Here is a 25,000-nt window from a genome sequence, read left to right on the forward strand (position 1 = left end):
AAGCCAAGCTATGACATAGATGTGTTCCACGTCGACCGTACATAGGGCGTGCGGTGGGCTTGCGTTATTCGTGCGGCTGCCGTAAGCTCTTCTCAATGAAAAACGAATTTTCCCAACCCCCAAAAAATTACGGCGGCCGCACTATTTACATGGTCGCCGTACGGTGGCCTTTGCAGTCTGTGTGACTACCTGTGGGCAACGCAGGGTCGACGCACGGTTCCCCTATGCCCGCCGTGCACATCCGTACGGCCTCCGTGGCAGTCTGCGTCGACCGTGCGTCCACCGTGCGCTACCGCTAGAGATCGGAGTATAGTTTGGTTGCCTATACCGTGGTGCCTTCAGAATCCGAATTTAATTTGTTGCAGGAGGCTGTTCGGATTGCAAAAAGTTCGGATTCAAAAAATATTTTCCCAATAAGAAATAATGGAAAGTGAATTAATCCGTTCGTGGACCCAAAGAAAACCCACTTTCAAGACACTTTAAACTGAAATTCCCCATGTTTAAGGAAAAATAAGATGAGTAAATGACCTTCGGTGGCGGTATATTATATGTAAACTGGTACAATCGCCACATCCAAAGGCCCACACAGGCTCGAGCTCCAGCCTGGGTTTCGATCACTCGCGCACTCTGCGAGAGCGCTGCCTCCAGGGCACCTCATCAACATGATGCCCCCAGAACCACAATCACTTTCATCAAACGCATCGGGCTGACGTAATCATGGATATTAAAAATTACAACCGGTTTTGCTGTGAAATTCAATCCTTGCCCGACAGTCCGTCACACCACGTGATCGGATTGCTTTTATTGTTAATAATTAAAACACATGATGATTAAAAAAAAAAATGAAGGTGAAAACACGAGGTAAGGCCTAAGTCACATTTGGCTCGGCGCCCGGAGGGTCTACAAAATGTACGGACACTCACAATTATAAAGCGGCCGCAGTATTTCCATGGTCACACAATGTAGCAGTCACACATGTTTTTATTTTTCGGGTAGCCGCACGGCGTGTTTATAAATTGTGAAGACCGAAAACGTGGGGGTGCCGTAATTTTTTGGGGGTTGGGAAAATTCATTTTTCATTAAGAAGAGCTTACGGCAGCCGCACCGAAAACGCAAGCCCACCGTACACCCTACGTACGGTCGACGTGGAACACATCTACGTCATAGCTTGGCTTTGTCGAATTGCTACGGCGAGCATAGAAATGAAAAAAGTTATAATTCCACGGCGACGCTACGGCCTGTAAAATATAGCCAAACGGCATAGGGCCACCCTAAGGCCACTTCAGTTTCTCTGCGGCCGCCACACGTTTCTGTCAATTCAGAGGGCGTACGGCCGCCTTATCCTCGCCGTAGAGCAAATGTGACTGAGTACTTCCACCGACGAACTGAATGAACAAAGCGCAAAGATGCAGGTCGAACAGGTGGGGGAGACACGTGAACAAACATGAACGCTTTGTTTTGTTCGGTTTTTTTAAATATGTATTGGGTTTTTAGGGCCAAACTTTCTCGAAAAAATTGTTCTGATTCCAATTTGTTCAAACAACTTGGCCGTTCGGATTCTGGGGGACCACGGTGTATTATAGTTATATTATATTCAGTTATATATACTGATATATTTTATTTCAGTAAAAAAAGGACTGGTATATATACCCACTCGTTACCGTCCGTCTGGCCGCACGTTCGCCTTCGGCCCCCCTGCGGTCGCCTTGCGGGCACCTTGAAGTCTCCTTGCATCTGCCTTGAAAATTATATGGCCGCCGCAGGGACGCCCTAAGGTCACCGTGCGACATCAAATCAAAGACCGTACGGCACCCCCACGTTTTCGGTCTCTACAATTTATAAATACGCCATGCGGCTACCCGAAAAATAAAAACATATGTGACTGCTACATTGTGTGACTGTGGAAATACTGCGGCCGCCGTAGAATTGCTAGTGGCCGCAGATTTTGGAGACCCCACGGCCGCCGTGGCAAATGTGACCGAGGCCTTAGTGAGAGCCCAAGGTCTGAAATTGGCATTCACGCAAAATTCTTGTAATTGACGTTCTCGATGTGTGCCCTCCGCGATTCAGACAGGCATTGATCCTGACTCCAAAGTTCTGTCTAACTTTCCTGGAGGTCTCATGTGGCACTGCCTGGAGGTTGTTTGATACCTCCTGCTTCAGATCATCCAGTGTGGCAGGGTGGTTGGTGTAGACAGAGCCCTTGGCAGCCCCGCAGAACAGTCGGCCAGAGAGTTCAAGTTGAGGTTATGGGGTGCCCAGTTATGAGCGGTACCCAGGGAAATGAGGCGGTTTACGAAGAGCTGCCGCAGGAAAGTGACAGTGTCACCAGCTGTATGCGAGGGTGCACGATCTTGCATAAACCAGGTCATGCTGAGCTGGTTTTGGGTGACTTTTTGGGCTAGATCATTATGGAACTTCTGGAGCACGGCCCGGTAGCGCTCACTGTTGATCGTCGCTGTCTTGCTGTTGTCATTCTCAAACCAGTAAGGCTCTAGCGTTCCCCATCTGGCATTGAAGGCACAGAAGCATGTGTCCTTAGGCCCTTTCCGGCAGAACCTCCAGCCGGTGTCCACTCATGATTTAGTCTCATACTACAGAGCCACCACTTTTGTCTTCTGCTTCACTGTCAATGGTATAGTTGAGCTACGGAGCTAGAAATTCCAGGGAACAAATACCACGATAACACCACCAAACCCTGAAAACGAAAACGTTACAGCTCAAAAAACAAAGAAATGGCAGGAAGTCAAAGTTGTATCAATCTTTTTGAAACACCCTTTATAACAATCTGAATGTTATAGCATCTAACTTTGAGCGCAAGAATGCGCGAGACTCCGTTCCACACCATGTGGATAGCCCAAGCGCTCCGCACAATTAAGGCCATATTTGGGTGTCTGGTGATTGTTCGTGGCCAGAGAGTGCAAACCAATATCCCGGCGTCATGTTAATCTTAGAGCTCAAGCATGTGACTGGAGTTCAGGAGTTGAGTGAGGGCATTTCCACTGCCAAATCCTCGCATGGGCAGTGTTAACGCCGGTGTAATCGTCCTTAAACCACTGAGGGTGCTAGAGGACACCCATCACTCCACCTGATCCACTCTCAACCACCGCCCCCACCAGGGGATTATAAAGGGCTGCGCATCCCGCACATTGAGGGGCTTAGTTCTCTGGCTGCACGTTCTTGTGGTTACGGTGCAGTGAACAACAGAGCTTGACGTTGCAGTTGTTTTTCGCAGGAATAAGCAAGCGCAATTGAGTGGAGCAGAATGGAGCCCATGGAGCAGGGTGCGCAACATGTAGGAAAGCCAGACCCTAGATCGGGTGCAGTTTAGACAGTACACGTACCGACCTCTTGACACTTCACTTTAGGACTATCTTCTTAAATGTTCTTTGTTTTGTTTCCAACCCCCATTGATCCACGTTTTTGCACCTTCCTCTCGGCACTTCACCTGCATATCAAGACACCGCTCACCGCACCTCCCCTGACCACACACCATAGACATCTGTTTTCCTTCTTCCCTTCCCCCGCTTCTGCGACTGGGTTTGTGTTGGTCCGTCGATCGCGCCTCGAAAAAAGAGGTCGCCAACGCCTTATACTTTGTGTCTCTCTCTGGACTTTCTAATTTATTTGGGGAATGTTTCTGATGGCACCTGTTTTGTTTCTATAATTAAGATTGTCGAAGTTTTACGATGTGGTTAACACTCTGCACTGTCTCTTGTTTTTGTAAATAATTGCATTTATTTTGCCACACTTCACCAATCATCCTTGCTTTCCCTGCTACACATATTTTATTTTGTATTAAATCCCTTGCTTATCATCCACATACCTTTCCTCACCATTGCTATAAATAAACTTGCTTATTCTTGTGATTGTACCCAGTTCATAGTGTCTTTTCCTCCATTGGTCCAGCATCGACTGCATGTAGTGTTAGCAGAGAAGTTTTACCCAACGTGATTTGCTCTAATTACCCAGCGCAGACTCACTATCACTTGGCAGTAATCCGAGTGTGTGTTGAGGGCACGAAACTCGCTTGGTGCAGCCGTCCAAAGGTAAGGTACCCACACAAATTAGTGGCTAACTGCCAGGATTGGAAGAACTACTTAGCGTCCATGGTTGCTAAACAACCCCCTGGGCGGTGGAGTTATCCGTGACTGGGGCGTCAGGACCGTGAGTTCGGGAGGGACTCGAGTGCTTCCTCTCGTGGTGAACCTCGAACCTTGGGCCATAACACCGTTATAACTTATTGTCAGATGGAGAACAAGGTGATACAGCGAGATATCTTGATGAAGAGCTACGTGATGTGACTGAAGTGTTGTGCTGTTGCCTACATGAAGCCAGGACAGCAAGTCTTCCATCATGTTGTTGTTATTGTTGTTGTTGTTGCTGTTGAAGAATAACCCGAGTCAGTGCTGCAAAAACTGGCCCACAGCAGGGCGACAGCCAACTGAACCTGCAAAAGCGGGCCAAAGATCCCCCACAACCGAGATGCCACACTGCCACCCATGTCGAGCCGAGACCACATAGCTTTAGACTAGACTGAGGCTAAGAGGTAGAGGTGTGTGTGTGTGTGTGTGTGTGTGTGTGTGTGTGTGTGTGTGTGTGTGTGTGTGTGTGTGTGTGTGTGTGTGTGTGTGTGTGTGTAAGAGAGAGAGAGAGAGAGAGAGAGAGAGAGAGAGAGACAGAGAGAGATAGATGGCTACCCCCTCCTGCACGCTCCCTTTTGCTACACACCTTGGGCATTGTGGCCCGTGGACACGCCTCAGTGGCTTCGACTTTAAGGTTGGCTGCTTCCCAGCCACAACTGACATTCGTGTAGTATACCCACAACTTTTTATCCCTACACCACTGGTCTCTTCCCTTTATATGGGGTGAGGTCTTACAGGACCAAGCTCCTCCCCTGCCTTGACCATGGTACTCCTCCACTTACCCCCCCCCCACCCCCCCCCCCCCGTCCTCAGCCAACTCTCTCTCCACTCTCCAACCACCCCCACATTATTGATATCACTCCTCACACTATCTTTCCATCTCAACCACGATCTACCTCTTTTCCTCTTACCTTGCTCCCTCAACTTATCCACTCTCTTTGCCATTCTCTCTTCCTCCATCCACTTCAAGTGTAAAGCCCACTTCAGCTGATTTTTTTTTATCAATCTCCCAGTCAAGCTCATCTGCACACCAATCTTCTCCCTCAATCCATCCTCCTTCCATCCACCCTCTTCACTCCCATCCCTGTTGGGCATATTCTGGTTACACATGGCCTGGTAATGTGTTAATTGAAAAGGAACATGCCCCTGAGGCATCCTGTTTGCAATATAGCAGCAAAAGCAAGTCACTTGTAAACGATCCATGCCCCAAGGGTGTGTTCCTTTTAAATGAATCGCAAGGCATTTACAGTTGGCCGATTATGCATTCTCATTGCGTTGCTAATAGATGGGTAGGCAATACATTGACTGATAAAGTTTTGACAACATATTGTTCAAAAGGTCCAGCAGTACAGTTTGGAACTACTTCTGGAAGGTTAAAGAAGACAGTCTGAAAGTTGCATTCTCACGTTATTCAATTGACCTTGCTCATCACTGTAATACGTCCAATATGCCAAAACATTTGAAAACCAAACACCAGAGATAGTACGTATTACTGATGGTTGAGAGTGCAGATTCAAAGAAACAACACAAGTTGGTAACAGCAACAAGTTCGCTTTCGCAATTGACATTTGAAAGCGCTTTCACCCCGGTAACGCCCCGTTACGCTGCCTTCCATTCCCCTTACTCTGCCTTCCCTTACTTTACCCTCCCCTCACACTGCATTTTGTTCCCCTCTCCTTACGCTTCCTTCTCTTCCCCTCCCCTCATGCTGCCTTCCCTTCCCTTTCCCTCACACTGCATTCTGTTCCCTTCCCCTCCCTTCCCTTCCCCTCACTCTGTCTTTCCTTCCTTTACCCTCCCCTCACACTGCATTCCGTTCCCCTCTTCTTATGCTTCCTTCCTTTCCCTTTCCCTCATGCTGCCTTCCCTTCCCCCACCACTCATTGCTTCCCCCTCCTTCCTCACTCGCCCCCACGCTCCTCTCTTCCCTCACCCACTCACTCCCCCCCTCTTTCTCTCCCTCCCCCCTTTAGTATTCCCATCAGCAAAGCGACGGGTGGTAATTGCTCGTGTGTGTATATGTATGTATGTATGTATGTCTGTATATACGTGTATATATATTTTTTCGGCACACACACACACACACACACACACACACACACACACACACACACACACACACACACACACACACACACACACACGAGAAACATCTCAAGAACTTGAGTCCTGTTGTCATTGCTGTCCATGCTTGCCTTTCAGTTTGTAACACCTCTGTTAAAATGGGTGATGATTAATAATTACCATATTTCTACAACATGAGTAATTTTCCAAAGCTGGTGAAGATAATTTTGTTCTTTTGTTTTGTTTTGTAGGTGACTGATCTTGGAGTGAAAGGCCTTCCATCATTTGAATTTGCCGGATGATATCACACCATTGTAATTTTGTTTTTTCTCTCTTCTCATTCTCGCAAACAAACACCCCATGAACCAGAACCATGTTGAGGTTACTTTGATTGACAAAGTCCATTTCAAATTCCATGTTTGTTAGTTGAGCATAATATCATGGTGCTTTTTGTCTTTGATTTCCCTTTACTTGGTTCACCCTTCTGGAATTGCCTTTGTGTTTTCTAATTCGCTTTGTCCCTACAGACCTCTAATAGGCGATTTGATTGTTCCGTGCATCTAAAGGGATGTGTTGGGGATGGCGTGATTGAATTAAAAATGAGATTGAATTAAAGGAAGGGGAGAAAATAGTTACGAGGGATGCAGAGAGAATGAAGGGAAAAAAATCATTTGGAGGAAGCAGGAAGATTGCAAGCAAGGGTGATTATTGCAAGGAAAGGGGAGAATGAAGGATTTCAATGTTTTGATTTTTTTACATATGTAATATATCAACGTCCCTGAAACTGGCAAATTATTACATCCTGATAAAAGATCAACATTATATTCTGTGACCTTTTCAATTGAATTGTTCCTAACCTTGTGTTTTAGACTTCTCTTTTTCACTTCCACATAAACCCTTAATCATTTAGCTGTTCTGACCTTTGACGGTCTTTATTTGTTTTGAGGGTGGGAGGTGGTGGGGTGGGTGGTTTCAACAGTATTACCTTTTATAGGTTGCATTTCAGTGCCAGTTGCACATTGCCATGATGGCATTCGGGTTTCGATTACCAAGTGCGGACTGGAATCACATGCTTGGACCAGACCAGGTGGGGCAAGCAAATTACCTTGATTCTCCCTGAAGGGCATTTGATGAACTAAGCCTGGTGCTGGCCTCATGGTTACGGTGACTGGCTTAAGATCTTTGGGACTTGAGTTCAGCCCCTGCGCCATTGAATTCAACACCAGGTGTGGTCGACTCAGCCTGTCATCCTTCCAAGGTTGGTGAAATGAGTACAAGTGTCCTCGTAATAGAGGGGTACTGCATTAGTGGCACATCCACACCCCCAGAAAAAAATGATGCAAACAGCAGCTACAGGGCTGCACATGATAGCTGTTTAATGAACTGAGCTATTTGTTATTTTATTTTATTTTTGATCAATTTAACGGCGACATTAGAATTCTCTCCCCCCCGACTAGTCGAGAATCCAAATGCTTAATACTACTGATTCCTTTTAAGCCAGATTTGAATTCACAACCTCTGGAATTCCAGGCCAGTGTCCTTGTCATTTGGCCACCAGCATATCTGTTTGCAAGGTAGGTACAATACGATAACCATTTATTTTTCATAGTTCCACAGGAATACAATAATCCATTAAAAGTGATGTACAAACATAAGTCTGTCATGGTTTTTATCGTCACTCCATAACTGTATTTTGATTTATTTTGTTTTAACCAACTGCAGTGCTTGTGAATTTTCTTTGTCATTGTAAGTAAGACCTAAGCCATTTTGAATCGGCATCTAGACATATTGGACTAGGATTGGATTATGAATTTGGAATGCTAGTTGCATCATTGTAATTATTCGGTATCCATCCACATTGAAGCAGAAATTTGGAATTTATCCACATTGTTTGTGCCCATTGGCCTGACTCTTTCTGAATACACCATGGGATCCTAATGTCCAACAGCAATTGTGAACAAATGGGATAGCCACATGATATCTCCCTCTAAAAGATTGCTGATGCAATTGTAAAGCAAAGCATCGGATGAAGACTCTGCCGGCAAAGCACTGGTCTGGATAGTTTATGGTGACGTTGAGAATCGAACCCAGATTAGACCCGAAGAATTATTCGAGCCATCATGTGAGCCCTATGTACTCCAACCTGGGTAATTCATTTTGTCAATCAGCTTGTGCATCCTCTGCATCAGTTTCTATCACCGGCTATGTGTGAGCAATGTTTGTTGAAGCTTTACTTGTGTGATAAAGTTTTTCATCAAGGGGTTCTGTTGGTCGAATTGCTCTCACAATCAAGGTGAATGAAAAGAGATTGAAAAATAAACGTTAGACATTGGATACAATAAACACAAGATTCGCAGGTCTCGTAAATTACAAATAGAAACACTCGTAAACCTACCCTGAATACGTCAACACCGACTGGACAACCCATGCTATAGTTTATCCGTCCATCATTCAAACATAGCCACGTAACAGGTGTACAAGGGGAGCGAGTTTGTTTTGTTCATTAGTGTTTGCTGTCTCATGTAAAAGCTGCGTTTGTGATTTTGAGGAAATAGCAAAATTATGAATGAAATCAAGATGTGTGATTTTGGACTCATGCAGCAAAATATTACTCGGTATTACTGTGGGGGTAGCAGGGTAGCTGAGAGGTATGCAGACTCACCTCTGAGCTGTCTAGTTTGCATTAGCTATAAACTTCCATCCTTGTGTTTCACATGCAGGGCAATTATTCTCTACTGTGTGTGCCCGTTAAACTGACTGAGTAAATTACACATTTTTGCCACCTTTTTTGAATGCACTGTCGAGGCTTGTGGAACAGGTAGAACACAGAATGGATCAGGACGCAACATAGCAAAATGAACAGCAGAAAGAGAAGGGGGAAAATGCCAACAGCAGGGTCGAGGGAGAAAATAGATGAAGACGGACAAACAAGAGGGGCTCGGGGTAAGAAGAAGAATTCAGGGGGTTGGATGAGGATTTAACGGATTTGGAAAAGATCATTGTTTTGGATGAGAGATGACCTGAGATGGTGGTGAACAGTTGCTTTGAAAATCTGGAAGGAAGAATGAGAGTGAAGAGAATGTGTAAGTTGTGTCCACAGGTGGGAAAAAGGGGAACGAATGATTAAAGGTGAGCAGTGATTCTGGATTTTGGGAGTTTCACTTGAAGGGGGTTGCTGGTGGACCACATGCACTCTCCAGATACACAGGGTGCTAAATATCTGCCAAAAATCCCCTTCCAGTGAAACTGCCAAAATCACGAATCACTGCTCACCTTCACTCTTTCATTCCTCTTTTTTTTCCAACCTCTGGAACAAACCCCCACACTCTCTTCAATCCCACTCCTCCCTCCAGGTCTTCAAAAGAGCTGTTCACGACCATCTCTTATCTTCCCTCATCCAAAATATTGGTCTTTTCTACCCCCGTTAATCCATCCCAAACCCACCTTCTTCAAATTCACTGTTTTCCTTCCTGAAACTCCCTGTAGTGTCTATCTTGTTTACCCCGTGTACCCTGCCCCATCCCGCTCCCTTCCCCAGATATCCTGTTGTCTCTGTTCCTCACTATTTTGTTCTTCCCTCTTCCCTCTTGTCTCCCATCTTGTTATATGTTCTGTGTGTTAGCTCTTACACGAGCATCGACATGCTATACAAAAAAAACAAAAAAAATAGTCCTTGTGCTGATTTTCAGAAAGAGCTGAAAATAGGAGTAGGGTGCACCCCAAGGCCAACATTGGTTTCTTAATTTTTTGTTTTTAATTGAACCATAATTTATTGATTTCAGAACATTAACTAAAAATAAAAAAAGTGTCCGTTCTGCCAGAAAAATCAGCATTTTATCATATAGAATAGTTGTCTAACCCCAAAATGATAAAAATGCATGAATTGTGCTCAAAGTCAAGTATTTATTGTTCAAAAATAATAATAAATAAAAAAATTGGCACCTGTATTGCAAATGATATGGAAACACCATGATAAAATGAAAATAACTTTCCTGATGAAGAAAAATGTGATTTTTAAGGAATTTCTACCAAGTTTACCATGTTTCTTCATGAAGTAATCAATCGGAGTTTGCTGACAAAATTCATAGAGATCAGTGAATAGACTGTGCATGTGACATCATGTGAGAACTCATTTTTGGGTGGTCGCTAGAGTACCCTTATTGTCGGGTTTTCCGTGTGTGTGTGTGTGTGTGTGTGTGTGTGTGTGTGTGTGCGTGCGTGCGTGCGTGCGTGCGTGCGTGCGTGCGTGCGTGCGTGCGTGCGTGCGTGCGTGCTCGTGTGTTACCTCCATAACTCCAAAAACATGAAACCGAGCAGCCTGAAACTTTGCATGCAAACGAAGGGAACTCCAAAGAAGCGCAAGAGTGAAAATTGAGTATTTCAGTTAATTAAAACACCCCTTTTGAAGATAATTAACGGCCTTATTTCATTATATCCTTTATCAAGCGCATCCTTGGTCACCTCACTCTCTGGGGTATTAAGGCGCATCCTAGGTTACCTCGCTGGGGTCTGAATTCGCCATTTTGTTTGGCCTGCTCAACAATGAATTGAGTTGGAACGGGCCGCAACTGTTTCTTAACGATAAAGCACTCAAAATGTTGTTTTTTTTCTTCCTCACTTTCTTCACTGACATCGAATGCCTGATGTACATCCCTACGAATCGCTATATACTTTACTTTTGTAAGTGCTATAGTTTTCAAATTAGGAGCTTGGAGTGATTTCATGTATTATATGATGCAATTTTCCATGATCTGCTCTCACGGACTAATTAAAGTATATAATCGAAATATAATTTGAATTTGGAGGATCAGTTCACGTGGACTAATTAACTCGAAATCTGGAGTGAAATCTGAAAATGTTAAGAAATCGGTGGTTTAGTTTTTTTTGCCATTTCCAATCAGCTTGCTATTGCTTGCCAAGCCAGCCGTTCCTTGTCAACTATTTAATTGGAGTGCTTGCTTGAGTGCTTAAGCCACTTGCCGAGCGCCCTACAGTCTATAGCGGTTCAGTTTGTGTCCTGATCGGGATGTACAGTCGGCAGTTGCGACAAGGTAGATGTACATATGGACAGATTTGGATCTGTCAGGAGACTCTCCGCGGGTGTGTGTGCATGCCTGCATGCTTGGTTCCGGGCGCTGTGGTGGAAAAGTTTCATCCCGTTTGTGATGGGTGGTGGAGGTTTTAACTTTTAACATCTCCTTGAAATGTTTCTAATGCAACGTTGTTTTTTACTGGCAAAAATCGAAGATTTTTCAAGTCCTGTATATTGGTTGGTCTTGTGCGTTATTTTGTCTGTCTGTCTGTCTGTTTGTTTGTATGTTTATCACCTCACAATTTTACAATTTCACAGGTCACAATTTTAAACTGATACTCACAAAACTTTGCCACGTGGTGGAGTTCGTCATAAGCAAGAAGTCTATTGTTTTGGAGGTCAAAAGGTCAACATAGGCCAAAGGTCAACAAATTTGTCAAGTGTCTAAAATCCATAATTTTCATCTGATTGACTGGAAACTTGAACAACATTCGCATCTTAGGTCACTGAATTCAACCACCATCTATTTTTGAAGTCAACAGAGGCCGAATTTCTGAAATTGTCAATTTTCATCCAATTGACTTGAAATTTGAAGAGGAGTTGCATATTTGGTCATTGAATTCAACCATCAATTATTTCTGAGGTCAACTTTGTTTTGTGGATTTTGCAAGTATCGTGCTCTGCATGACATCTTTTTGTTTAATTTGTTTAAATTCTCCCAAAACAAAGGTGAAAGCTACTCAAGGTCTTTGGGTTGCGTAAAGGAGGTACTCACGCCGCCTTCGCTTCCCCCTCCACCTCCTCAACCTCCTCCCTCCTCTTTTTCTACCCCCTCTTAGTCTTCCTGTCAGTGAAGTGACTGGTGGTATTTGCTTGTTAAATATAAAGCAGGATGTTGGTGTTTATCAACTGCCACCAGACATCGCTAAAAACCTCGTAATAAGCAAACACTCCCATTCACCACCGACAGTTGAAATTGAGTAAGAGTACAAAACAATACCCTATCTTTGATTAACAGATTTTAGAACTCCTGTTCCACTAATTACTTGAGACAATACCATCATAGTTTTCTTCCCATGACTCGCCGTAAATCCACGCATTATGAAATTACACAAAACTGTAAAAGTATAACTCTGTCTCACGTTGAAATACATTTTAAACACAATTAAAAGTGGTTCACTTTTGTAGTCAAAAACAGAAGTGTTCATTGTGGTGATTCCTCATTTTGTCCCAAATTATTCAAGATTTGAGTCATCCTCAGAAAGAAGATGGTCATCATCCATATTGGAAGCAGCTGGTCTATTCTCACACTAATCTTAATTGTGTGCACAAGGCCCAGTACATTTCAGGTGGTGTATTCTGCATGTGCAGAGATTCTCAGCACTTCTTGTTTTACATTTACAACTCAAACACTCAAGGACAGATTGTGGTGCTGCTGGTATATCCATGCAGTGAATTTTGATATCATGGCCATCTACCTCCCAACCATTGTCATGGGGACGTTGGTACCACTGGCCTTGTTTCCAAGCATAGTCGCCAAATCATAACTTGGTGGTTTGCACGCTTCAGGTGCTTTTCACATGCATCCTTACATGGTGGCAATTTGGTTGGGTCTGTTGTTTGAGATCCAAATATAGTGAGGCGTAAGTTATTGACATTTTCTTTTCCTTCAGAACCATACAAGGTACAAACTGCATCTTCTCCTCTTCCAGCACACTGGCATCAATGACAAATGATCTACCTAGGTTTATCATCGCACTTTGGAATGCTTTATCATTCTTCATCAGCTTCAGACCCTTCGCTTTGCCCCGACCAGCAAAGGCACTTGCCATACTCACAGCCACCGAATGCCTGGTAGCCTATTAAAGCCTTGCACATATCTGACCCAAATGCTCATCCAATTTCTGAAAGATTGACATATCACTCACTGCCTTGTTCCCATTCTGAAAATCATTGTCGTTGCTATCTCATGACTCGTACCTATGCCTAAACCTGCCACATCTGTGTCAGGAGACATCAGAATAAGTGTGGCAGAACTATTATGTGCTGCATGTGAAGCATGCAGGAGAATGTGACTGTTGGCTTCTTCATGATTATAAAATGGAGCTTGACCTGGAACTACTTTAATCTGATTCCTTTCTCTACCAGCTGCTCAGACGAGGTGGCACTCTTCTCCACAAGTCACATATCGTGAGCATCTTCCTTGCTCTTTCAAAGTACTTTCAAAGTATGTTGGATTACTATGACATCTACAATCCATGTGCTGTCTTGTGGTGCAACATCTATGGTTTCACCTTCTTTTTCCAAATCCTTCAAGAGTGTGGCCTTAACAGTCTTTACTAAGTTTCTATCTGGTGGTGAAATTGAAAGAGCAAGTGGGCCAAAGGAGTACTGGAAGAGCTCGCACAAGGACACATTCCGGCTTTGACCGATGACCATCAAGCGGCCAAATAGTTCTCGGGTTGATTTCAACACACACACTTGTTGACAAGCCTTTGACTTTTTCTTTTCATACAGGTTTGCAAAGGTTTGTGGGTTTAACCTTGGATTGGGGTCATACAAGTCCTTATTTCCAGCTGTGTCAAGTCAATCACTGGTGAATTCCAAGAGGGCAGATTCTCCTTTCTTGTATGATTCCGTCAGATCATCTGTGATTTCATCTGTAGGTATTCGACCTGAAGCCAGAGTTTATCGTCTGTTTGGAATGGATTTACCCAGTTGCCGATACATGCCTGAACATGCTCTATTGCATGCTCATAATCTTTTACGTGTTTACTTCATGCATCTTTTGGTCTGTGGTTAAAATCTAAATCTACTTGACCTGACATTTCTTGACGCAGGCGCAGATATTCTCCCCGATCTGCCCAAAGTACCATAAATTTGAGAACAGTTCCTCGATTCAGGGTGCCACCAACAATACCATCTCGTATCTTTGTGTCCCAACTTATGGTCACCTCCATTGCTTGATCTTGTGGTATTCGACCAAGGGAATTATCTGATGATCTTTTGTCAGCTCAGGTCAGATTAGATCTGTGACTTGCTGCAGATACCATGTAAACCTGCACTAACCTGTTCCATGGTCGGGTTGTCGGCGACAAAACTGTCTCCAACACCAAGTTTCTTGGTGAGGAGGGTGTATGATATGGACACCCAGCAGGATGAAAAACAAAACCTGGTAAAGGATGGAGGAGCTCCTTGTGCACCAACGACCATCCATATTGAGTGACCAGCTGTGTCTACGGACGTCCTCCTGCAGTTGGGTTACTTTTCATGAGGAGGTTGGTGGAAGGATTTGCACTCTCTCCACCGTAAAACCCTTCATTCTGCAAAACATACAAGAAGCATTTTAAAAATCTGAAAACCACTCGGTGGGAGTACCCCATGTGCAGCTTCCCTTCACAAGACAGCTCACCAGATGACAGGATTGAGGCAAAGCCTTCTGGACCCCCAATCTTTGATGATAGGAGGAAAACCATGCGGTAACCTTCCTGGGTCAGATTGCGATAGTGTGTGTCGGGGTGGTGCTGAGGTGTCATCCAACAAATGGTGGTCCCCTTGGGTTAACCTGAGGCGGTCCCTACGGGTGGGTGCCTGGAATGTCCTATCCCAAAGAGAGAATGATCACCTGTCTGCTATCATCTGAGCTCAAGCGTTTGGACATCGGTATTGCAGCACTCTCTGAGGTTTGGAGACCAGAATGCAGCGAGATCATGGCAGGTGGTTACACCTACTATTGGTCTGATCGTTCTGATGGTTACCATGCGCAAGATGTTGCTGTAGCTGTGTCCAATAAGCTGACTGAATTGATAATTGAGGTAACACTGGTCAACGAGCGTATTATGAGATCAAGGATTCATCACTCCTTGGGTGTCGTTTCCCTGGTCTCTGTATATGCTCCGACTGATGAAAGTGATCTGACCATGAAGGACGCATTATATGCCACACTCGAGTCTGCGGTTGATCAGTGCCCCAGGCGAGATACTCTTCTAGTCTTGGGGGATTTCAATGCATCGACTGGAACTGATAGGGATGGTTATGACACATGTGTTGGTCCCCATGGGTCTGGAACTATGAACCAGAATAGCACTAAGTTCCTTGACTTTGCAAGACGTCATGGGCTTAGGGTGGCTGGTTCATGGTTTCAGCACCCACAGGCTCATCGCTGGATTTGAAATGCCAATGCTGGAGGAGATTGACCATGTGCTCGTTCATGGTCGCTGGAGGATGATCCAGAACTGCAGGGTCAACCGGAGTGCTCAGTTCCTCAAAACTGACCACACGCTTGTTGTAGCAACTCTTAAGTTGCACCTTAAATCCAGAGAATCGTACCATCCCAGCCTAGGCTGGATATTGGCAAGCTCAAGGATGAGAGGGTAGCTGAGGAGTTCACGAACAGGCTGAGTGGAGATGTGGGGGCCTGGGTGCTTTGGGGGATCCTGAAGAGTTGTGGAGTGCCTTGAAGACCACCATCCTTGATGTTGCCGGTGGATGTCTTGGAACTCACCGTAGGGTGAACAGAACTTTGTCTCTCAAAGGACACTGGATACCATTGACCAGATCGCAGGTCCAGGCTGAATGGCAGTGTTGAGCTGTTCAGGGAACTGAGGCATAAAACTGTACATGCACTCAGGGTGGACAAGGAGGGAAACGTGTGAGGAATCTGTGAGGAGGAAGAAGAGCATCACCTGTGGTCAAGCGATTCTCATCCTGCTTACAGGGGAATTCATATATTGCGTTCCTCCAAGTCCGTCCCTCAGTACACTGCAGTTAGAGTAGATGGTGGTGGGCTCTTTACAGAGGAGTCCGAAATGAAGGCCCGCTGGGCCGGTTACTTTGAGCGGTTGTACCAGGCTGATCCACCAGCTGTTGAGTTGGATGTCAGGGGTGTTACTATCCCTATTGCTGACCCTCCAATCAACTGTGGTCCACCTTCGTTTATGGAAACACAGGCTGTGGTGAAATGGGGTAAAGCTCCAGGGATCTGTGGCATCCATGCTGAACTTCTCAAGGCTGGTCGAAATGCTGGACTCGTATCATTGCATGCAGTTCTGTACTCTGCCTGGAACACAGGCATCATCCCAACTGACTGGAAGAGGGGCCTTGTTGTCCCTCTCTGGAAAGGGAAGGGTAATCGCCAAGACTGCAACAACTACCGAGGGGTGGTGCTGCTATCAGTGCCAGGCAAGGTCTTTGCTCTGGTAATTCTTGAGAGGGTTTGCAACCATCTGCTTGAGCACCAGCGTCCAGAGCAGTCAGGCTTTTCACCAAAGAGGTCAACGATTGACCGTATCCTTGCTCTTCGGGTCCTCACTGAATGCAGACGAGAGTTTCGGCAGGAGCTGCTTGTAGCCTATGTTGATCTCTGTAAAGCGTTCGATTCAGTGAATCGGGATGCCCTCTGGAGGATTCTTGGTCTCGTGGGGTGCCACCAAAACTGATCAATCTGATATCTGAACTCTACTCTGGAACTGAGAGTGCTGTGAGATGTGGTGGTACGATCTCTGATTTGAGTTTGTCAGGGTTGTGTACTGGTCCCCACACTATTCAGTGCTTGTTTGGACTGGATTATTGGGAGGATGTCAGAGAGATCAAACTGCCATGCATCGTTTGGCAATGTCAACATCTCTGACCTTGATTTCACAGATGATGCAGTCATCTTTGCGGAGACTTTAGATATCATTTTGGGGGCCCGCGAGGTGCTGAATGAGGAGTCGGAGCTGCTCGGATTATGGGTTTCCTGGGTCAAAACTATGATCCAGGCTTTCAATGACATCTGGGATGCTGCTATTGTGCCTGTACCTGTTTGTGGTGAGGATGTTGAGGTCACGGAGAGATTCACTGACCTTGGCAGTGATATTCATGTCTCTGCTGGCTGCGAGCCAGAGGCCAACAGACATCTGTGTCAGGCCTTGGGAGTCATGGATTTGCTGGATAATGGGGTGTGGTGCTGCCGGTATCTGTGCGGGAGGACAAAAGTCTGAGTCTTCAGGTCCTTGGTGCTTCCAGTCTTGCTCTCTGGATGTGAGACTTGGACTCTGACCAGGGATCTGAGATGGAGACTTAATTCCTTTGGTACCTGGTCTCCTCAGAGAATCCTTGGCTATCGCCGGTTGGACTTTGTGTCCAACGAGCAGTTGCGGAGAGAGGTTCAAATGAGATTTGTTACCTGCATCATCCTTGAGTGTCAGCTTCGGCTGTATGGACATGTGGCTCGTTTTCCTGACGCTGATTCTGTTCACCAGATTCTCTCAGCGAGGGAGCCTCATGAGTGGAGGAAGCCAATGTGCTGACCACATGCCTCGTGGTTGCAGTAGGTTGATCGGCATCTCTAAGAGATGGGAATGGGCCAAGCATCTGCTTAGGGGATGGCCATACAGAGGCCCCTGGAGTACCGGCAGAAAGTGGACAGAGCGACGCGATGCTCCGATGCATGCTCCCTTACCTGACCTGACCTGACTGGACAGAAAATTCTCTTTGCAACAATAGGATGTGAGCATCGGGGTGACTCGGTTGAGTCACACTGTTTCATAAATTAGTGAGGCCTCATGTCAAATATTCTGTCCAGTTTTGGTCAGACATTTGAGGAAGGACATACCTGCCATGGAGAGAGTACAGCATAGAGCTCCCAGATTGATTCCACAGGTAAGCTAGATTCAAGTACGAGTTACGGTTGAAGGAGATAGCACTTTACACATTGGAAAGGAGGTGATTGCAAAGGGAATTTTTTTTTCAGGATCAAAGCTCGTCGTGGAGCTGGCACATACACACAGTTGGACATGCAGACATATACTGTACATGAGACACAACACAGGTCTTAGACCAGGTAACACACAGCCACTGATCTTGGAAGAAGTGCATTCACTTTCCAGGTACTCTGGGTACCAGCACTGCCACAACAATGGCTTCACTTTTCTCACCATGCTCGGCGGGGCATTTACAAAGGAGGCATTTCCTCCTCCCCATGGATGCCATCCTATTGAGATTGATGTTTAAAATAATGAAAGGTATGGGCAAGATAAGAGCAGTGGGGGTTTTCAGCAGAGTGGACAATGTTAGGACCAGGGCCATAGCTTGAGGGTAAAGAAGAGGAAAGTTCGGACAGTTTTAAAGCTGGGGACTTTCAGCCGGAGAGTGGTTAACGTATGGAATGGTCTTCCTGGAAAGGTCGGTGCATTGGAGGGGGTGGATAAGTTTAAATAGGAATTAGGTACCTGTAGGCATTGGCGATAGAGGGGTATGGGGATATGGATTATTGGCAGGACTTGCCAGTAGCTTGTTTTTGGATTTGTGATGATATTGGGGTTGGTGCAGTGCAGACATGATGGGCTGAATGGCCTCCTCATGTGCCTTTGTGTATCCTTGTATAACTTTCTGTGTGTGGGGGATTTTGCACTGCTGCAGAAGAAGGAGGAAGTGGGTTGCAAAATTGGAAGATAAGAGGTGGGGTGAACACGTAGGCCATCAGCCATGGCTCAGGAAGTGCCTGAAAATCAAGTTTTGTTCCACTCATCGGGGGGGGGGGGCAGGGGGTAGACAAAACCTTGATAATATGATAGTATACTGTATATTCAAATACATACGTATCCAAAAGTTCTCCACTCAAATAGCTGCAGTTATTGTGTATTTTCATCTTGAAAATCGATGCATTCCCCGTGCTCTCTCATTTGAATTTTCTCCACTCGGATCACTTGTCGGCCACGTGACGCCTCGACACCCAGTAGATCGGCTGACATCGTATGCAAATTACGTCAGACTCATGTGACCAGCTAAGTTGTCCAAGATGGCAGCTTCCTGCAGGGAGGAAATCGCCGGCAGCTGATCGGCGATTTATCGGTAATTTTTGATGAATATGGCCAGTGAGGACGCTCCCCAGTGTATTATTCACCAGGACAATGTAGCGAACGAAGAAGTCAAACGTTTTACGTCTGTAAAGCCCCTGTCACACCTTGACGTTTTAGCCAGCGTATTGCAATGTATCAAAATTGATCTAAAACGCTGGCGTATGCTGAACTATTGATGTTTTTTTCAGTTTTGGGCGTATATTAACGAGTTGGACGTATGCATAACGTATTAGTAACTTACACAGAACGTTTCGATAACTTATACCAACAAATGCTTAGCGTGTTGTCAGTGTTCACAACTTATGTCCAACAATAGTCGAACTCATGCATAGCGCGGCAGAGTATCGCTGACGATCACATGGCGTAGCCTATTAATAGGCTGCCGCTCGACGATTCAAATCATAACCGCACTGGACATCGAAGTGTCAACATCACCGTCATGAGGAAGAAAAAAAAAAAATCATGGAGTCTGAAACAGACGGGTTCCTCCTGTGAAGCCCATTTTTATATACCAATTCCCCTAAACGCTGCCAATTCGCCATTATACCGTAGCTGTAAGTTAGAAACACGTTCAGTAAGTTCTGTGGTCGTCCGGAAGATGTCAAATATGTCTACATACGTCAATATGCGTTGGAGATACGTTACACATAGGTTCAAAGCACATTACTCATAGGTTAGAAAAAGTTTCGGGTACGCTAATCATTACTTCGACGTATTTCGACTTATGAGTAACTTACAAGTAACGTGTGTCAATGTGTGTCAACGATTGCATAACGTGCCTACAACTTATGGCCAGCGTATGCGGAATGTGTGAGTCATACGCTGGCATACGTCGAAAAATTTTGAGCATGCACAAAATTTGTCGACGAGCTCGGCGTACTACGACATATGCCAGCGTGCTTCAGCGTGCTCTTGACGTATACAAAACTTACCCATAACCTATTCGACGTGTGCCAGCGTATTCGCCAAATTTTTCATGCGTCGGCATACGCTGGCTAAAACGTCAAGGTGTGACAGCCCCTTAAGATGGGATAAATGGAGAGAAAGTGTCAACAAATGGCTCGTCTTAGACGGTCACGAATGACGTTTAGCCGAGAGAGCCGGCGCGGGAGGACTAACTTCCATCATGGGCCTATTGTACCTGGAGTACCGGCACGGGAGGACTAACCATTGTGCAACGCCAGCGCATCGACCCATCGAATGAACGCCATTGACCCTGCCTCGAACAGCTTTATATATAGCCGGTCAGCCACAGCCGGACATTACATACATACGGCCGGTGGAGCAGACAACTGGGCAGTCGAACCGGCGCTGATCGACACTTGAGGCGCACCCAATCAGGGCGAGGATTGACTTTGCCGCATCACTAGTCGTGTGGGAAGAGCAACCCTCGCCTGGCCAACAACTGGGCAGTCAAACCGGCGCTGATCAACACTTGAGGCGCACTCAGTCAGCGCGAGGATTGACTTTGCCGCATCGCTAGTCGTGTAGCGTCTTCGTCTGGGAAGAGCAACCCTCGCCTCGCCATCGTCAGGATGGCGTTGGGTCAGCCCCGCAAGGTTGAGTCGATGTAACGGGGCACCGGGCGGTATCGTGTGTCGCGGAGAGTTGATTCAATTATATTTACGTATTTTACACCCATGTAGTTCGGCTCTCGTGTTGAGGACATTCCAGACCTCATGGGGTGGGGACCCAGCCTCCTTACCCGTCACCGCATCAGCCCCGAGACTGCCCCTACTACTACAATAGGGAAAGCGGGGTAACCTAATTTTGGCTTTTCGTGGGAGTTGCAGGTAACTTGCTAGCCAAAGGATGTGTACTACAGTTTCGTTGCATTGTGAATCGGAAGTAAATAGGACTTTATTTGCAAGATCAAACCAGATGTATACATAATTATCCATCACCACAAGGTGGGAACCTAGGAATTCTCTGAGCTGACCAGACGTGATAGTATCTATTTTCCTATCTTGGCATCACTTGGATGACAAAGGTCAATTTGCATCAGGGTTTATCCAAGCAACCTCTTCTTCGTCATCATCAGAAACATCAGTGTTTTCGGTGTTGGCATTTTCACAGTTGGTACATTTACACATATCTGTACATGGTACATTGTTTTTTCCACAAGAGCACCTCAACCCTGCACACTTCGAAACATTACAAGAACAATGGCTTACTTGTAAGAGAATATCTGGACCTGGATTCAGTCGCATCCATGTGATGCTGAGTTTACCATCAACCATTTGCCAGCCATGTCCTACAGGAGAAGCCTGGCATAGTCTATCCAATACTCTCTTTCTTTGAACCCTGCAGTATTTATCTGCTCTGTTTCAAATTAGGCAGACAGCAGGAAGGACGTGTCGCCGTGAACTCTCAACATGTCCAGCAATGTTCGATGCTGAGCGCAGTTTTTTTGGCGATGGTTCATCCATGCAATCATCAACAATCGCAGAGTCATCATGCATGGTTTTGTGAACAACGTTTCTCAGCCCCACGTATTCTTTTTGCATCGATGAAGCGACGGTAGCAAGTGTCATGACAGCCCAGATGACTAGGGATTTCTTCACACTCAATATGCACTCGTGCACTCTCGGCTAAACGTCGTTCGTGACCGTCTAAGACGAACCATTTGTTGACACTTTCTCTCCATTTATCCCATCTTACAGACGTAAAACGTTGGACTTCTTCGTTCGCTACATTGTCCTGGTGAATAATACACGGGGGAGCATCCTCACTGGCCATATTCATCAAAAATTACCGATAAATCGCCGATCAGCTGCCGGTGATTTCCTCCCTGCAGGAAGCTGCCATCTTGGACAACTTAGCTGGTCACATGACAGTCTGACGTAATTTGCATACGATGTCAGCCGATCTATTGGCTGTCGAGGCGTCACGTGGCCCACACGTGATCCGTGTGAAGATAATTCAAATGAGAGAGCGCGGGGAATGCATCGATTTTCAAGATGAAAATACACAATGACTGCAGCTATTTGAGTGGAGAACTTTTTGGATACGTATGTATTTGGATATATACTATCATATTATCAAGGTTTTGTCTACCCCCAGATGAGTGGAACGAAACTGCACGATACAGCTTACGGCTGATGGCCTAAAGGGGAAGACAATCGGTGGAGGTAGGAAGAAAATGGCCATGGCATTTACACGATTCAGGCAGTAAAGACAAGAAGGTTGGCCTTTGCTAGAACCTTCCAAACATTACAAAATCATGCAGGCAGCAAAAGCAAAGTGTGATTGTGATATGACCATTAGTGCTGTCAGGAATGACCTGGTGACAGGAAATTTCCAGGCGTCATAGCACCTGCTATGCTTCATAGCTGTACTTCCCCACAGGACTCCAGGATATATACCGATAAGATATATACCGATGCACGGTCTGGCTGGTGAATTCAAATGCTAGTGGTGCAATGCCTTGCCTTGATTCTACACGCTTACAGGCTGTGACCCAAAGGACTCACTGTAAGTCATCGGTCAGAAGAAAACTGCCAGTGTATTGTTTTGGAGTTGAGCATCAGAGCAATTAGGTGCAGGTAGGAGAAGATTCAGAGCCGAGTAGAAACTCTGCAGAAGCGTGTGAGTGCTTCCTGTGCAGTCTCTACCCAGCAGCAAGGAAGGCTGGCAGGGATGTAGATGATCTGAAGTATTAGCTATTCCCTCAAAGAGGACAAAAACATTGGTGTCGCCCTTCCTCTAATAGCATGCGTCATCACATAGAATGAGTAAACTAACAGGAGCAGGTTGAGAAAAATGCACCTGAACGAACACAGAATCTGCCACCAGCTGCTGGACATCGCTGAGAAGTTGAGAATGGTACTCTACACCCTGTTCTTCTGACAAAAGCACCAGCACCATGTGGTCTTCTGAAGCTGACTGTCCCTGCAAGAACTCTGCACGTAAATAATCAAAATATGCATCGAGGGCTTGCGCTGACACGGCTGATGACAGTTGTCCGAATCTCAGGTTATTGGTTCTTGGAAGCCATTTTGATTGTTCTTATGATGATTGTGACACTAAATTAAAACTGTCAGCAGATCACCTCTTTCTTGTGAATTACCTGATCATGGGGTTGGCAGGATGGTTTTGAGGTGGACGCACTAGCCTCTGAACTATCTCGCCTGAGTTTTGAATGTCCACCCAGCTATAAGCTGTCCACCTGGTGTTTTGCAGTCAGGACGATGCATCGGTGCGTGCGACCTCCTTCGGATGGACGTTAAACTGGATGTCCCGTCGAGCAGCATTAGTTGGTGGATGTTAAAAGATACCACGGTGTCTTTCATGAAGTTATCGCTGGATCTGTGATTTGTTCAGGGTGCTGGCGACATATCGCCTACTCCGTGAAGGACACCGTGGGATCTTTAACGTCCACCAACTAAACGTCGGCAGACAGGACACCCAGTTTGCCATCCATCCGAGGGATCGCACACGCATCGATGCCTCACCTGCCTGTGAGACACCGGGATGACAGTTTACTGAGATTCCAACCCAGGCTGGATAGCTCAGAGGCGATTGTGCGTACGTCTCGGCTGTCCTGCCAGCACACATATTCACTAATAGAGTTGAAGATTCTTCTTCTCTGTGCAAAGATATTCACATTTGCAGCTGTCTCGCCACGTCCCTTCTCTTCCACAAGAGCCTGGATCTCGAAAGTGATACCACAATTTGAGACCACATACTATCCAGCACTATTGCAGGGGATCCGACGTATCATAATATCAAAGTGAACCATAGCTGTTGGGAGTGTAGGGTGAGGGGTTGTTTTTCTAAATGAATATTTCAACCTTTTCAACTCGAACAGTTCTGCTCCAACTTCATCCATTAACTTCACATTGTGCTCAAAGCAGGTGATGCCCCTGTTCCGCTTTCATACCCGCCTTCCCTCCAAGGCGCAGTCTAAGGAGTCGAATGACGTCATGGTATTTATCAAACTGATGTCATTCTGATCTCATGTTTTGTACAAGAGACTTTAAAAAAAAATGCAATTACAACAAGGCAGAACACTCCAACCGGAACCCACATCCACTCCAACTACAAATGTACGTTTGCTTCCGTTTGCTTTGATCTTTGTCTTTTTTTACACATGTAAGTTATCCAAGGATAACAATGCAAGTCGTTCATGGAACTGAAAACATGTCATGCCCTTTAATGACCCCGCACGCCTCGTGACATACTTCTTACCCTAATGTCGGCTTCGCTATTTGGATCCCTGCAAGTCCTACAGCCTGGCCTGCCACCACTCCCCCAATTCACCACTCAACTCGGCCTCTTACCCTGGAGGACATCCCTTCTTGGATGCTTCCTGCGTCACCCTCCATATTAAACGTGCTTCGGGTCTAAATCACCCCTCATGATTCTCTCGTGTCATGTCGTGAAAAACAAAATGATTGTTCATGGGTTGCAGAGGAACAAAAAAACCGAAATACTGTTCTGTGATTTACAAGACATTGTGTACTTTTTGTCAGGTCAGGTATGGTCCAGCATGCTCCAGAGTGTCGCATTGCAGTGGGTATTGCCATACATGAACAACTAACCTCTTCATCTCTATTGGCTGATCAGGTTGGTGGGAAAAGAAAAAAAAAATTGTTTTAAAGCCCACTTACTTTAAACACAGTTATGATTTACAAATTCAATTCTATACTCGAATGGAATTCTATACTCGAAGACTCGCATGACATTTGACGATGAAAGATTTGTAGGCTTTAAAGAACAGGGTGTGCCAAGAACATTCTAATTCATGGAATTCTCACATCAAGGTGCGGATGTAGCGCACTGACTTACCTTGGAGCTATCTGGTCCGATGTCCATTCACGGACTGACGACAAACTGTCTGATGCTGCTTCGCAGTCGGGGTCTTGGATCACAAAAAGTTGTGCAATCCCTCGGACATACGTTAAACCAGGTGTCCT

General features: G+C 45.6%; 1 protein-coding gene and 1 long non-coding RNA gene across 3 annotated transcripts in view; one reads left to right on the plus strand and one right to left on the minus strand.

Moving 5' to 3' along the window:
- RGN (regucalcin) overlaps positions 1-7,031 on the plus strand; it is a 30,409-nt gene extending 23,378 nt beyond the window's left edge. Inside the window, exon 7 of the mRNA XM_085859668.1 lies at positions 6,461-7,031. Coding sequence (XP_085715794.1) covers positions 6,461-6,511 — 51 coding nt within the window. The 3' untranslated portion in view covers positions 6,512-7,031. The remainder of the gene's footprint in view (positions 1-6,460) is intronic.
- LOC147010976 (uncharacterized) overlaps positions 1-25,000 on the minus strand; it is a 94,568-nt gene that overhangs the window by 69,267 nt on the left and 301 nt on the right. For both annotated transcript variants that reach the window (XR_015052416.1, XR_015052415.1), the window contains exon 1: positions 24,873-25,000. This exon is cut by the window's right edge and continues 301 nt beyond it. This is a non-coding gene — a long non-coding RNA (uncharacterized LOC147010976). The remainder of the gene's footprint in view (positions 1-24,872) is intronic.

Source organism: Eptatretus burgeri, chromosome 16 (genome assembly GCF_056783735.1).
Source record: "Eptatretus burgeri isolate ZD-2024b chromosome 16, Ebu_testis_v1, whole genome shotgun sequence".
Taxonomy (NCBI): Eukaryota; Metazoa; Chordata; class Myxini; order Myxiniformes; family Myxinidae; genus Eptatretus; species Eptatretus burgeri.